Below are 12,617 nucleotides of genomic sequence, written 5' to 3'. Positions count from 1 at the left end.
CTTATAAAGGATATCAATAGGTCTACTTCATATTTAGTTCCTCCTGGCATAGTTCAAATATAGAGAAAAAAATAGGTACCTTCCCCCGCCTCTCTCCCACCCAACTGTTTTTGAATTACATCAGGAACTGTAGTATAGAAGGCAGGACCAATTTTAACCATTCGAATGACAGCTACGGCGGCAATAATAAGTTGCTGCCACAACATTCAAAAAATCCTACCAGATTTTCCAAAGAGTAGTGTACAATTTAAAATTTAAAAAACAATGTAAAGTTTGTAACTCCTTTAGAAAGAATTTTGGCTTAAAGTGTTTAATTATTTGTTTAGCTCCATGCCGACTTCCCATTAGCAAATAAAACATTAGTTTCGAGTGGGTGCACATAATCGGACTTCCCATTAATAAATAACATGTTAATTCTGAGGGGGATGCACAGGCTTTTCTTCTCCAATGTGTTATTATTCATTTTAAGATCCCTCTCTCATTAAAGGTTGAAGAATTACCATTCACTGATCCCAATGTACACAAACTATGGCCAGAGCCTGGTCTATGCACTAATTAAAATATTACACTCAGGTGTATGGTACCATAACTGGCGACTAAGTTTTTAAATAGACTTTAAAGTATACAAGAAAATAGTAGTCAGCCTGAAGCTTCACTATAGTCAGATATGGTATTTTTCCTCCCCAAATGACTGAGATCAAGTAATGTAAATTTCAGTTAATATTCACACACCTGAACAAAAAGGGATTATTTAGAGATGTACCTTAAAGATTAATTAAAATATTGAAAGGTTCTAGACCTGCTATGCATTTCCTTGAGGCTTTGCATACGAAGTTTATACTATTTAATAGGTTAACATTTTACTTGCGTTTCAAATGAAAAAAACACAAATGAGTCCAAGAGAGACTATTCAGGTTAAAGATAGACCTGTTGATTTTGGGGTATTATTTCTTTCTGAATTTATTTAGTTAAAAAAAAGTCATACGAGAGCAAAACCATGCTTTTCAAATCAACAATGAAACAAAATGTCTGTAATTAAAAAGCTTTGGATTTAGTTAATAAATCACAGCAAACGCTTTGCTCAATGCAAAACCTGATGAACTGTATCAGGGAGTACTATTGCAATAGTTATCCTACTTGTTTATGGTGAGGGAGTGAGCACAGCCTTTTTATATAACTTTGTTTTGCTTTAATACATCATTGTTTTAGGATTTAACATGAATTTTGGAATTCACCTTTTGACAGCTAATTATCAGGCGAAACTCTAAAGCCAGAAGGCTTAATTATGAACCGTCTTCAAAGTATTCGTGAAACACAATATTTTGCAAGCAAATGCTTTTGGCTAGCAAGAAATAAAACAAATATTTTATATAAATAAATAGATCTAGTAATAAAGACAGAAGGAGTGTTTTCTTCATAGATTTTTCCATATACCATTAGCTGCTGTATCTCATTCTATGCAAGTATCCCTTAATTTCGTCATCACTGAAGTCATCGTGCCCCTTGTTTAGACGTCTAACCGTGCTCAAAGAGATGGCATCTTTCAGTTTTTGTTTGGTGATCATCAAAGGTCCTGGTTCGCTCCCTATAGGTTGCCCTATCAGCAGTACATTGCAAGCATGTCTGCTTTGTTCAAATAAGGCAGCTGCAATAAAACGTATGATGTTGGTCATTTTTCTCATAGGAGCATTAATAATAATTCTATACCATCAAAAGGACATTCAAGTAACAGTGGTAAAATAGTAGCAGGTATGTGATAATTACATGTACTTTAAATTTCTCCACCTCTTCTCTCCCCATTTTAGACTGTTGACATTCATTGGATCTCAATCCTTCAACCTAAGCCAGGCATTTTTGTATGACTACCATTAGCAACATTCTTTAATCAGTTAACAGAAGGTTGTGGGGGGTCATTTTAATCTAACCTGTCTGGCAAGAACTGGTCGGATGCCCATTTTACAAGCTGTTTCCCGCTGAGGGGATACGGTTAAAATTACCCCCTACATTACTGTTGGCCAGGGTCGGCCCTTCCACTTGCAAAGCAAGGCTAATCCTGTCCCCATATGATGTCTATTGTAACAATCTTAAGGGACTGGGTTGTGGGCAGGTGACTCCTTGCACTTGTGAGAAAGGGAGAAGAAAGTTGGGGGAAAAAGGCAAAATGAAGAAGGTTCTATTGGGGGGGGGGGGGGGGGGGGAGGGACGAGAGGCAGACAGACGCAGACAAAGGGCTGTTGCACTTGCTGACTTGTATAATTGTTACTAGATGTCTGTTTGATATGCATAATTGCATTTGGAGCTTTGTCTGGAAGAAATTGAAGACCTTGTTTATCTTGTGCTTATTATAGTAAAGATTGCTCTCTTAGATTTACCTCTATGTTTGAACTGCTAAATATCCAAAATGGCAGTTCTGCATTTTTAAAATGGGATATAGAATTCCCCCAGCATTCAGACAACATTCACTTTCAAGGACACCTGATTACCTACATTGATGAGAGACAATTCACAGCCCTACTGGACACGTGCAGCATTCACTGCTGAGGGAAGAACTCAACAATATTCATTGATGATCATCAGATCTAATGTAGATCCAGCCCTTACAATAGCAAATTGTATGCGCATCAGACTCGCTAGGGTAGTTAACATAAAATTTGAATGCCAGTTGGAAAAACTCAATCATGGTTGTCTATTAAATGAGAATTTTTCAGTGCTTTTCCTGTTATACCTATTATTGAATTGCAACTGCCAATTGTGAGCCTCTGCTAACTGACTGAAATTTGGACGGAGTGTCCCACTGAAAGAAAGCTAATCAGAGACAGGTTTCAATCGAGCAAACAGAAACCTGTTGTTAGATCCACTGAAAAACAGATTGCAGTAACATTGCAGAGCTCTGCAACAATTGGCAAAGGTACATGACTTTACTAAGGATGTTGAACAGTTTGAACTAATTGTCAGAGCACGAAGTGATTTGTTGAAACGTCTATGTATTGGTATATACTGATTGTTGAAATCGTCTCCGCAGTGTGCAGTACTGATGAACAAGGAAAACTGGATCTTGGGTCATATAGTTCATCAAATAAAGCACAAAATACAGGAAGCGATACTGAACCTATAGAGCAATAATTATTCCCTATTTGGAGGACTGTTTGCAGTTCTGGTCACCATATTAAAAGGAAGGAAGGACATTATTGGATTGGCAAAGATGCAAAAATTGGCTACCCATCTGATACCTGGGATCACGCACCTGGGCTACAAGGAGAGACTACAGAAGCAGAGTTTGTTTAAACTAGAGAAGAGAGTTCTGAGACAGGACCTCATTAACGTATTCAAGATTCTTACGTGTACTGATAAGATGAATCCTAAAAACTGTTCACCATAGCCCAGAAAACAATGAGACAGGGATGAAGCTCATAAGAGGGAAGGTGGGAGCGGGGTGAATGTTTGGAATAGAATACCCAGGGAAGTGATCAAGGCTGACAACACAGTAATTTTTAAGGAGGGAGCTGGACAGGCATCTAGGGATAAAAACCAATTGACAGAGATACAAGTAGCGAACGGTGCATTCTATTTTTGAACTCTGATGCTGGCCCAATGGACCAAACTGTTATTTTATTGTCCTATATGCTTCTATGTTCATAATAAACCTATTCATTTATTTGAAAAGATTGTTACATGGCTATCTGATGTGATATCTACTGACAAATGTCAGAGAATGAGTAAAGGGAAATGAAACAATTCTGAGGGACTGGGCTGCAAGTTTGTGGAGGTATGACTCCTCCCACCTCTGAGCAAGGATGTTGGCAAAATCAATAAAGGTTCTGTGAAGAGAGAGAGGAAATGCGCATGAACTGCTGTTGCATTTGCAGACTTGTATCATTGCTACTAATTATTCCGGAATACATTTGTTCTACATACATAACTGTGCTTGGAGCTTTGTCTGGAAGAAATTGAAGGTCCTGATATCTGGTACAAACATGGGTCTTCACTGCACATGCAGACTTTCCACAGAATGCTATCAGGAACCAGATTTGCTCCTCTCTAGTTGAAAGTGCTGCAGCCAATTGTAGTGCTTCTGCCTCTATTCTGGCTGAATCTGCTAAGTGGTTTAGCTAACTGTAGCAAACCCTGGACTTTTTGGTCTGTATACCTCAGTTATGCCTTTACCAACTCAGCCCTTGTGGGAACTGTCAAATCAATACACGTTTGAGGGCATACACCTCATCAAATTTAAATTAAGCAAAGATGGATCACATCCAATTCATTCTTAGTTTCCACAAGTTGTCATGCAAAATAAAGTATGGCATTTTACATTAAATTTATTAGTAACGGACGATAGGGATTACATTTATCCATTAAATGGTAGGTGAACTTACTGATAAAGTTGATCACATTCTCAGTACTGTTTTTTAGCTCCAGAATGACATTTGGATGTGATGGATGAACCATATAGAGATAATGTCTATTCTCAGTTAAATCTTCTGGCATCTGAGGAGTAAAAAAGATTAAAACATACAGCGTCGCTAAATTATTTTAAAAGAGTAATGATCAAAGGTATATGGAGAGTGAGATTAGACCAGGTGGCTCATTTGAAGAAAAACACCGGCACAGAAATGAGTCAAATGGGCTCTTTCTGCGCTGTAATGTTCTGTGATTTTATGAACATCAGTCATATTAGCAATCTTTTAAAAGACTTCAACAAAGTCAAATAAATTAAAATCTGACATTTTATTCATATAAAAGACAAAACACTTCAAAATTGTATATTGGCTATAGAGTAGGAAGCAGTGGTTGCAGGTATACAAGATACTTATCGACAGACTCACAATCAAATACACGAGTGTGGGCCACACTCATGTGATTTATCTTGGAAAACCATGTCTTATCATGCAAACACATTAAAACTTAAATGCCGGGAGTATGGTTAATTCTCACCTCCAACAAATGGGTATTCTTTTCGTGTCCAGGCCAACAGTACTGGTATCTTTTCAGTGAGAAATTGAGGTGGGTTAAGCCATCACAGCTGAACCTGATCCTATCCTCATCTGATGTCCATACAAATGCATTTTCCAGTGACGATCACTGGATAGTGATAGAGAGAAGAAATCCAGATTGCTTCTTCCCACTGCCCCCCACTACAACTTCCCTAACCGGAGGTGCTGTGGCACATCCCTGCTGCCCACTTGGCTGGGATCAAAAATTATGATTTGTAAAAGGATACTCTATTTTTGACAGTGATGAAGAGGTACAGAGCTAATCATCATAATGTCTGTATTATGCAAAGTGGCCATGGATCAGTGATCAAGATATCTGATTCTGTGTGGCTGCTAAACAGGGAGGATCAATGGAGGGATAAACATATCTCTGAAAATTACAGATCTTCATTAGATAAGGGCATGATAACGGAGGGGATTGTTTTTGAAGAGACTGAAGTGAAGAACGAGTTCATGAAGCAATTAGGTACTTCTCCCTTGCTTTGTCTTTCGCTTCTTTCCCTCACCATGTTAGTTTTACTGACTCTACAAGTAGTCTTGCAAGAAAATAAAACATTACCAGTGATAAACACGTGGCATAAATACTAATTTCTGATTTTAAGTGATCTGTAAGGAGAAAACCCAAGCTGACATGCTATTTTCTCAGTCTCCCATAGACAGCTCTGAATGAGATCATGAACACTTTTTGCTAAAGGTTTGGGGAGAAGACTGCACTTTGATGCATGGACTATTGTGCTATCAGGCACTCCCAGATTATTCATACATTCTAATAATAAAAAATATTAGTTTTAACCTTTCACTAGCAGAATCCTATTTAAAGTTTGAATAAAAACATTCTGGATAGCTAAATGCTATGTGGTTTTGTATGCCCTTCACATAACATTAGCTCAAAATACCTGCTTTAACAACAACATTGGCACTAATTTAACAGGGCACTGAATTGTTTTTCTTGTTAAAAAATAATCATGTTTTATTAGGTAATAATCCTAAATTTCACATAAACGGCATTGCTTCACTAGTATCAAATAACAGACTTACAGAAACATTGGTTTGTGTTGGAAGTTCACCCCAGAAAAGAAACGTTGATCCGGATACAGTGTTGACAGAGGATGGTTTTGGACAGCTTTCCCTGTATATTAAATCTTTCTCCCACAGCGTCTTGCCATTTTTACCATCCACAATAGTAACCTAGAGAGCAAATCAGTATCAGATATTTATGCTTCCTAGCAAAAACAGAAAACAAGCCCAACTTAAAGAAGTTTTTTGTTTTAAACATTAATATTGAGCTAATTACTTACACAATTCACTTCAAATGCTTAGTAGCCGTTTTCTAGTATAGTTTTTACTGGTTCCTTTACAGTTCAGAAGAAAATGACCATTTTTTACATTTAACATTTATCTTGCTCTCCTTTATGGTTCCTCAGACAAGAGGGGGAGGTAGGCCACCTGCTCCCAGGCCGCTGCTACTTGAGTCAATCGTGTGGAGGTGCATGAGATGGATTTGTGTGGCTCAGCTGCTGATCTTTACAGGAAACTTTTTTATCCGGCACTGACGGGACCAGCGTGGTGCCGGTTTATCAAAAAGTCCGGATTACAGAGAGTTATAGTTAAAAGGTACGAGAGCTCCGTACACAGCCACAAATCCAGGCTTCCCTGTTGCTTAGCAACAGGTGCAAGAAGCCCGAACCTGTTGCTTAGCAACAAGTGCAGAAACCCCCGATTACACAGCCAAGAATCAAGAAACGGCCACTAATATGAAGAAAAACTTAACTGGACCTACTCCTGAATTTTGCCGGTTAACCAAGATTTCCGGTTGTTTGGGTGCCGGTAAATCGAGAGTTTCCTGTACTTATATATTTCTTCCTTCCTATAAGGAAAAACCTAGGCTCTGCCCATCAGGGAACTCACTGTATGGGAAACTACAGGCATCATCAATTCACATCCTATCTATTGGAGCACCCAAGGCAAGACAAAATCCACTTTTCATACTTAATTTAGAGTTCAGTACAGTTTAACATAAATACAAAAATGTTGATTATTTTAAATGGGAAGCAGACAATTCTGTTAAATGGATATGATCAGTTGTTGCTCCTATGTCCCGCAGCTGTAGAAATCACTGTTTATTATATTGCTATATGTTACAATTTTAACTACATTTTCTCCCTACCAATTCAAGAGTTTGAGAAGTTGAATTCAGTTTTAAAAATCTGGAAATAAAAAGCTGATATCACTAAAAGTGATCGTGAAGTTGTCAAAATGTTTTAAAAATCTAACTAGTTCACTAATGTCCTTTAGGGAAGGAAACCAGCCATCTCTACCTGGTCTGGCCTTTGTGACTTCAGTCCCATACAAACATTGTTGACTCTTAACTGGCCACTGAAGTGGCCGAACAAGCCACTCAGTTGTATCAAACCGCAGTAAAGAATATTTGGCGTACAGAGATGTGCAATAAATGCTGGCCTTGCCAGCGATGCCTATATCCTGAGAATGAATATTTTAAAAATGATCTGATTATTATATAAATAAATGGCCCCGATGAATGGGAAAAGGGGAGGTCAATCAAACTATTATAACCATCATTAAAATATCATAGTCTAAAGATTCTTTGTCAATTCAAATAAATGGATTAAGTGACATTATATGGAAGTATTCATTATATCAAACCTTCTTTTTGTTCTTTTCAATGAAATCTTCAATTAGAAAATCAAAAACACCATCCATGTTAAAGTAACCAGGTACTGGCACACTGGAAATAAAAATATATAATACAAAATGGTTATTTTGTACCATTCGTAATAAAGACTGCAAACTAAAATTCTTACAAGCAAAACAAATCCATTTTCATTACTTACATAGGATATACAGCACAGAAGGTGGGACCTGTACAAGCCAGACAGGTTACACCTCAACAGAGCCGGGACAAATATTCTCGCAGGGAGGTTTGCTAGTGCTGTTAGGGAGGGTTTAAACTAGCTTGGCAGGGGGTTGGGCACCAGCATATAGGAGTAGAAAAGAGGAATAAGGTGCATGAAAGAGTGAGTGTGTTGGATAGTATTAGAGAAGAAATTAGTATTAGAGGCAGAAGTAGTACCATATTAGATAGGCTACGAAAAATTCAAAAATGGGTTTACAATGCATGTACGTAGATGCACAAAGTGTGGTGAATAAAGTTGGTGAGCTATAAGCACAATTAGCCGTGTGGCAATATGATGTTGTGGCAATAACGGAAACGTGGCTTAAAAACGGTGAGGACTGGGCACTTAATATTCAAGGGTACAAGATGTTCAGAAAAGATAGGGAAGGAAAAAAGGGAGGTGGGTGGCAGTGCTGATTAAGGAAGACATTGTAATGTTGAAAAGGGAGGATGTTTTTGAGGGGACAAGAACAGAATCCATTTGGTTAGAGTTGAAGAGTAAAAAGGGTATGATCACGCTATTGGGGATATTCTATAGGCCTCCAAATAGTGAGAGCGAGGTAGAGGAGCAAATCTGCAGGGAAATCACAGATGTGCAAGAGCTATAGAGTGGTGATATTGGGGGACTTTAATTACCCAAATATCAATTGGGATAATGCTAGGCTAAAGGGAAAGGAGGGGGAGGAATTTCTGAAATGTGTTCAGGAGAATTTCCTTGACCAGTATGTTCTTGGCCCAACTAGGAAGGAGCTGGGGAATGAGGTGGGCCAGGTCGACCAAGTGTCTGTGGGAGAACACTTGGGTACGAGTGATCATCGTATCATAAGATTTCGATTAGCAATGGAGAGGAGCAAGGAACAATCTGGGGTGGAACTTCTAAACTGGAATAGGGCTAACTTCAATGGAATGTGAAAGGATCTAGCCAGGTTAAAATGGAACCAAAGACTGACAGGAAAAACTGTAACGGAACAATGGGTGATCTTTAAGGAGGAGATGTTCCAAGTACAGGCTAGGTACATTCCAACAAGAGGGAAGGGTAAGGGAACCAAAGCAAGGGCTCCTTGGATGACGAGGGAGATAGAGGAGATGATGAAACAAAAAAGAGGGTGTATGATGCATGTCAGGTTATTTCTTCAAGGGAGAACTAGACCAAATACAATAAGTTGAGAGGGGAAGTGAAGATGAAAATAAGATTGGCAAAGGGAGAATATGAGAGTAGAATGGCGGTTAACATAAAAGGGAACCCAAAAATCTTCTACCGGCATGTAAACAGTAAGCAGGTAGTAAGAGGCGGGGTGGGGCCTATTATCGACAAAGAAGGTGTAATATGCTTAGAGGCGCAGGGCAAGGCTAGAATACTCAATGAGTACTTTGTATTGGTATTTACTAAGGAGGTGGATGCTGACAAAACATCGGAAGACGTTTGACAAAGTACCACATAGAAGGCTGGTTAACAAAATTGAGGCTCATGGAATAGGTGGGTCTGTGGTAGCTTGGATAAGGAACTGGCTTAAGGACAGAAAACAGCGAGTTGTGGTAAATGGCTGTTTTTCAGACTGGAGGATGGTAGACAGTGGTGTTCCCCAAGGGTCAGTGCTGGGGCCACTGCGTTTTTTGATATATGACCTGGATATTGGAATACAAAGTAGAATTTCTAAATTTGCCGATGACACCAAACTTGGGGGTGTGGCAAACAGTGAGGATGATACCAATCGACTGCAACAGGACATAGAAAGGCTAGCAGAATGGGCAGACAAGTGGCAGATGGAATTTAATACAGAAGTGTGAGGTGATGCATTTTGGCAGAAGGAACAGGGAGAGGCAATATACACTTAATGGCACAGTTTTAAAGAGTGTGCAGGGACAGAGGAACCTGGGAGTTAATGTGCATAGGTCCCTGAAGGTGGCAGGACATATTGAGAGAGTGGTTAGCAAAGCATATGGGATCTTGGGTTTCATAAATAGAGGTACTGAGTACAAAAGTAGAGAAGTTATGCTGAATCTTTATAAAGCGCTGGTTAGGCCACAACTGGAGTATTGCGTCCAGTTCTGGTCACCACCCTTTAAGAAGGATGTGAAGGCCCTTGAGATGGTGCAGAGATTTACCAGATTGGTTCCGGGGATGGGGGATCTTAGCTACAAGGACAGGTTGGAGAAGCTGGATTTCTTTTCATTAGAGCAAAGGAGGTTGAGGGGTGATTTGATAGAGGTGTACAAGATTATGACGGGTTTGGATAGGCTAGATGGGGAAAGGCTGTTCCCACTAGTTGATAGTACAAGGACTAGGGGACACAGATTTAAGGTTTTGGGCAAGAGATACAGGGGGATGTGAGGAAAAAAATGTTTACGCAGCGAGTGGTGAGGACCTGGAACTCGCTGCCGACAGAAGTGGTGGAAGCGGACACACTCAATGTTTTCAAGGGGAGACTGGATAGACACTTGAGGGAAATAAACTTGCAGGGCTACGGGGATAGAGCGGGGGAATGGAACTGACTCGATTACTCTGCAGAGAGCCGGCACGGACTTGATGGACCAAATGGCCTCCTTCTGTGCCGTTATGACTCTATGGGGGAAAAATTCAGTATCACCCCAGTTGGGGCGCCATTATCGGCTGTGCGCAAAGTTTAGCGCCTGGCGCTAATTATCGCCTCTGACAGCAAACTTGGCTTTTATCGCTCCTGGAGGTGATTGGAGCACTAAATCAGGCACTTCACACCTGTCTTAAGGTGCAAAGGCCGAGGAGCGAGGCGCTACCTCAGAGCTCTGGCGAAGCAAGGAAGGGCAAATCAAAATAAATCTGCAAAGTGCTGCTCAGTACTCAAAACTCCTTCACACAGCGTTGAATCTCTCCAGCAGTCTCTCTCTCTCTCTGAATGCGTGGAGCAAAAATGTCACCGACAAAAAAAGGCAGACAGCGGTCATCTTTAAATAGCGCTCCCCTAGACCCTTTCTAACAGCATAACGCTCCCCTCAACCTGTCATTGCTAGCGGCAGGTGGAAAGGCAGGGGGCGCCACTCAATATCCGGTCCAGGGCGTTAACGGGACGTTGCGCACTCGACTGACGTCACAATCTGCCGGCGCAGGAGATCGTGGCGGTAGTGTTTAGCGCCGCCACAAAATGTCTAGTTAATTTCGCGAGCGGCGCAAACATCGCTGCGCCTGGGCGCTAGTTGCTTTGCGTCCCATTAGCGCCCTCTTAAGGCCCTCTTAAGGCGCTAACGGGAGGCGCAAACAACTGAATTTTTCCCCCATGACTATGAGAAACAGGCCATTCGGCCCAACCAGTCAATGCTGGCGTTTATGCTCCACTCGAGCCTCCTCCCGTCTTTCCTCATCTAACCTTATCAGCATAACCCTCTATTCCCTTCTCCCTCATATGCTTATCTAACCACCCCTTAAATGCATCTACACTATTTGTTTCAACCACTCCGTGGTAGCAAGTTCCACATTCTCACCACTCTCTGGATAAAGAAGTTTCTTCTGAATTCTCTATTTGATTTCTTGGTGACCATCTTATATTGAAGGCCTCTAGTTTTGCTCCTCCCCACAAGTGGAAACATTCTCTCTGCATCCACTCTATCAAAACAAATCATGATTTTAAAGACCTCTATTAGGTCACCCCTCAGCCGTCTCTTTTCAAGAAAAAAGAGACCCAGCCTGTTCGTCCTTTCCCGATAGGTGTAACCTCGCATTTCTGGTATCATCCTTGTAAATCTTGTCTGCACCCTCTCCAATGCCTCCATATCCTTTTTAGAATGATATTTCCTTGAGCTTAACAAAAAATGCAATATATAAAAATAATACATAATAGCAACTGCATTTTACAATATCCTCAACACATTTTGGGATTTTGTCCACCATTTTTCCACAGAAAGTATTTAGGAAAAAGTTACATTTAAGGGTTATGTTTTAAAACAAAGTTTGTACACACATTTTTAAAAAAAGGCAATGAGTGGAAAGGTAGCTAAAATGCTGATGAGCTAAGCTTAGATGTTGTTTCCTCAAAAACTGTAAATAACAAGCAACTAGAGCCATCCTTTGTCTCTTTACCTGTCCTATTACCATCTCGTCTCGCCTTGAATATCTCAATGTCTCTTCACCTCTCACAGACCTTCCCTTTTGTTCTTTCATCCCCTCCCCCATTTCCCAGCCCCCAAACTTGCTTTTTAATCTGTTGCATTTCCTGCTTTTTTCTCAGTTCTGATGAAGGGTCTTCGACCTGAAACATTAACTCTGTTTCTCTCTCCACGGATGTTGCCTGGCCTGCTGAGTTTTTCCAGCGTTTTCTGTTGATATTAGCCAATTTGTCAGTCTGCCTCAGCAATCCATGAACACCCCACACCCATTATGCTAAGTTCCTATTCAGGGACATTCGACAGCTGGTGTCTGGCACAAGCCATCCTTCGGGTTGTAAACACAGAAATAAAGACAGACGCACGGACAGTCAGGTTTTTAAACAGAAAGCTGTGAGGACAAACCTTCGCCAGCCACAGGAGGAGAATGCAAGAGGGCAGTTAGGTTTTATTGGAAGTCAAACAAGACAACCCACCAATGTGGGGAAACACCGATGTGTTTATTATATTTGCATAATTGTACAAAAATAAGTTGTACTAATTGAATGGAGTATGTCTGATCATAACTATTGTTCTGCATGTTCATTCACTGTGCAATAAAGCAGCTTAGCAATTTGCATCTGACCTCATGCCAGGTG

General features: G+C 40.4%; 1 protein-coding gene across 1 annotated transcript in view; it reads right to left on the bottom strand.

Moving 5' to 3' along the window:
• Positions 1-942: 942 nt before the first annotated feature.
• fam234a (family with sequence similarity 234 member A) overlaps positions 943-12,617 on the bottom strand; it is a 42,856-nt gene continuing 31,181 nt past the window's right edge. Inside the window, exons 9-12 of the mRNA XM_086000472.1 lie at positions 7,656-7,737; positions 6,030-6,179; positions 4,374-4,485; positions 943-1,645 (exon numbers count right to left, since the gene is read on the bottom strand). Of these exons, the coding sequence (XP_085856598.1) occupies positions 1,437-1,645; positions 4,374-4,485; positions 6,030-6,179; positions 7,656-7,737 (553 nt within the window). The 3' untranslated portion in view covers positions 943-1,436. The remainder of the gene's footprint in view (positions 1,646-4,373; positions 4,486-6,029; positions 6,180-7,655; positions 7,738-12,617) is intronic.

Source organism: Somniosus microcephalus, chromosome 11 (assembly GCF_052327205.1).
Source record: "Somniosus microcephalus isolate GS21.2 chromosome 11, FLI_Smic_1.0, whole genome shotgun sequence".
In the NCBI taxonomy this organism is placed as follows: domain Eukaryota; kingdom Metazoa; phylum Chordata; class Chondrichthyes; order Squaliformes; family Somniosidae; genus Somniosus; species Somniosus microcephalus.
This window is presented reverse-complemented; position numbering and strand designations above follow the sequence as displayed.